Source organism: Brassica oleracea, chromosome C5 (genome assembly GCF_000695525.1).
Source record: "Brassica oleracea var. oleracea cultivar TO1000 chromosome C5, BOL, whole genome shotgun sequence".
NCBI classification, from domain to species: Eukaryota; Viridiplantae; Streptophyta; class Magnoliopsida; order Brassicales; family Brassicaceae; genus Brassica; species Brassica oleracea.
In genome coordinates this window covers 34,596,408-34,597,701 of record NC_027752.1, presented here as the reverse complement: position 1 = coordinate 34,597,701, position 1,294 = coordinate 34,596,408, and the positions used below count along the sequence as shown (strand labels likewise).

Genomic DNA, 1,294 nt, shown 5'->3' with positions numbered 1-1,294 from the left:
TGATATCAGTATCATAATAAAGATAGTTGTTTGTACTATCTTTCTAACCCATTGTTTGGTTTGTCTGATGTCTGTCCATGCACAGGTTACAATGCTGGTAAAGCGGGTGTCTGAACTTGAACGACTCCACTGAGGTTAGTCCATAAACTCACCCGTCTTCTTTTCCTGGTTAGACCTATTTAACTCGCTAGTTACAACTTAGTAGTTTGAATAGAAACGGATAGGACTGTCGGTAACTGTTTAGTTTGAAAACAATTACTTTGCGTTAATGAACTTTTCGACTTTGTAGTTATAAATGCACACTAAACCACCATTAAATTGACCCTAACTGCATCTTGCAAACTAAAACTTCATTAAATTGTCTCTAGCTGTTGTGATATGACAGTTTTCTACTAGTATTCAATGTAGAATCCCTTATTTAATCTTACTCGTTTCTAGTAGAGAATCACACAGACTTCTTCCTAAAGATAGTTGTTTGTACTATCTTTATAAATGGCAAGCTCCTCTAGTTTTGTTAACCTCTTAGCGAGCCAAGGGTCAGTTGACCTTGACTCTTTAGAAACTCCTTTGTTTAGTACCCAATCTCCGCAAGAGTCAAGTGTGAAAGAAAGGAGAAAGTGGTCTGTGAAGGAGGATTTAATCCTTATTGGTGCTTGGCTCAACACCAGCAAAGATTCAATAGTCAGTAACGAACAAAAAGGTGCTGCCTTCTGGAAGAGGATTGTAGAGAACTACAACTCCAGTCCTCTCCTCGTTGGGACAGTGCCAAGAGAACTAGGGCAATGCAAGCAAAGATGGGCTAGGATCAATGATTTGGTCTGTAAGTTTGCTGGCTGCTACGACATGGCACTGAGGGAGCAGAGAAGCGGGCAAAATGACAACGATGTGATGAAGGCTGCCTTGGATATCTTCTACAATGACAAGGGCATTAAGTTCAACTTGGAACATGCGTGGAGGGAGCTTAGGCATGATGTGAAATGGTGCTCCACCTATATGGAGAAGGACAAGGATAAGCGCAAAAAAAGTTGATTCTCCAGTGCCAGAGCCAGAAGATAGACCAATAGGGGTTAAGGCTGCTAAGGTTGCGGGTAAGAGGCACAAAACTGGAAAAGATGGAGAATTAACCAAGCTACAAGGACTGATGGACATGAAAAAGCAAATCTCAAAGCAAAGTTTGCTAGAGAGTTTGCTTGCAAACACTACAAGAAAACACAGTTTTAGCAAGGAAATTTAACGAGGAAAACTATTCCTCGTGAAATTACGATGACTTAACGATGAAATTGCGAGGAAATAA

At 40.4% G+C, this 1,294-nt stretch overlaps 1 protein-coding gene across 1 annotated transcript; it reads left to right on the top strand.

The window, feature by feature from the left end:
• Positions 1–492: 492 nt before the first annotated feature.
• Positions 493–1,029, top strand: LOC106345086 (glutathione S-transferase T3-like). Its single transcript, XM_013784348.1, has one exon. It carries the CDS (start codon positions 493–495, stop codon positions 1,027–1,029), a length of 537 nt encoding a protein of 178 aa, XP_013639802.1.
• The last annotated feature ends 265 nt before the right edge of the window (positions 1,030–1,294 follow it).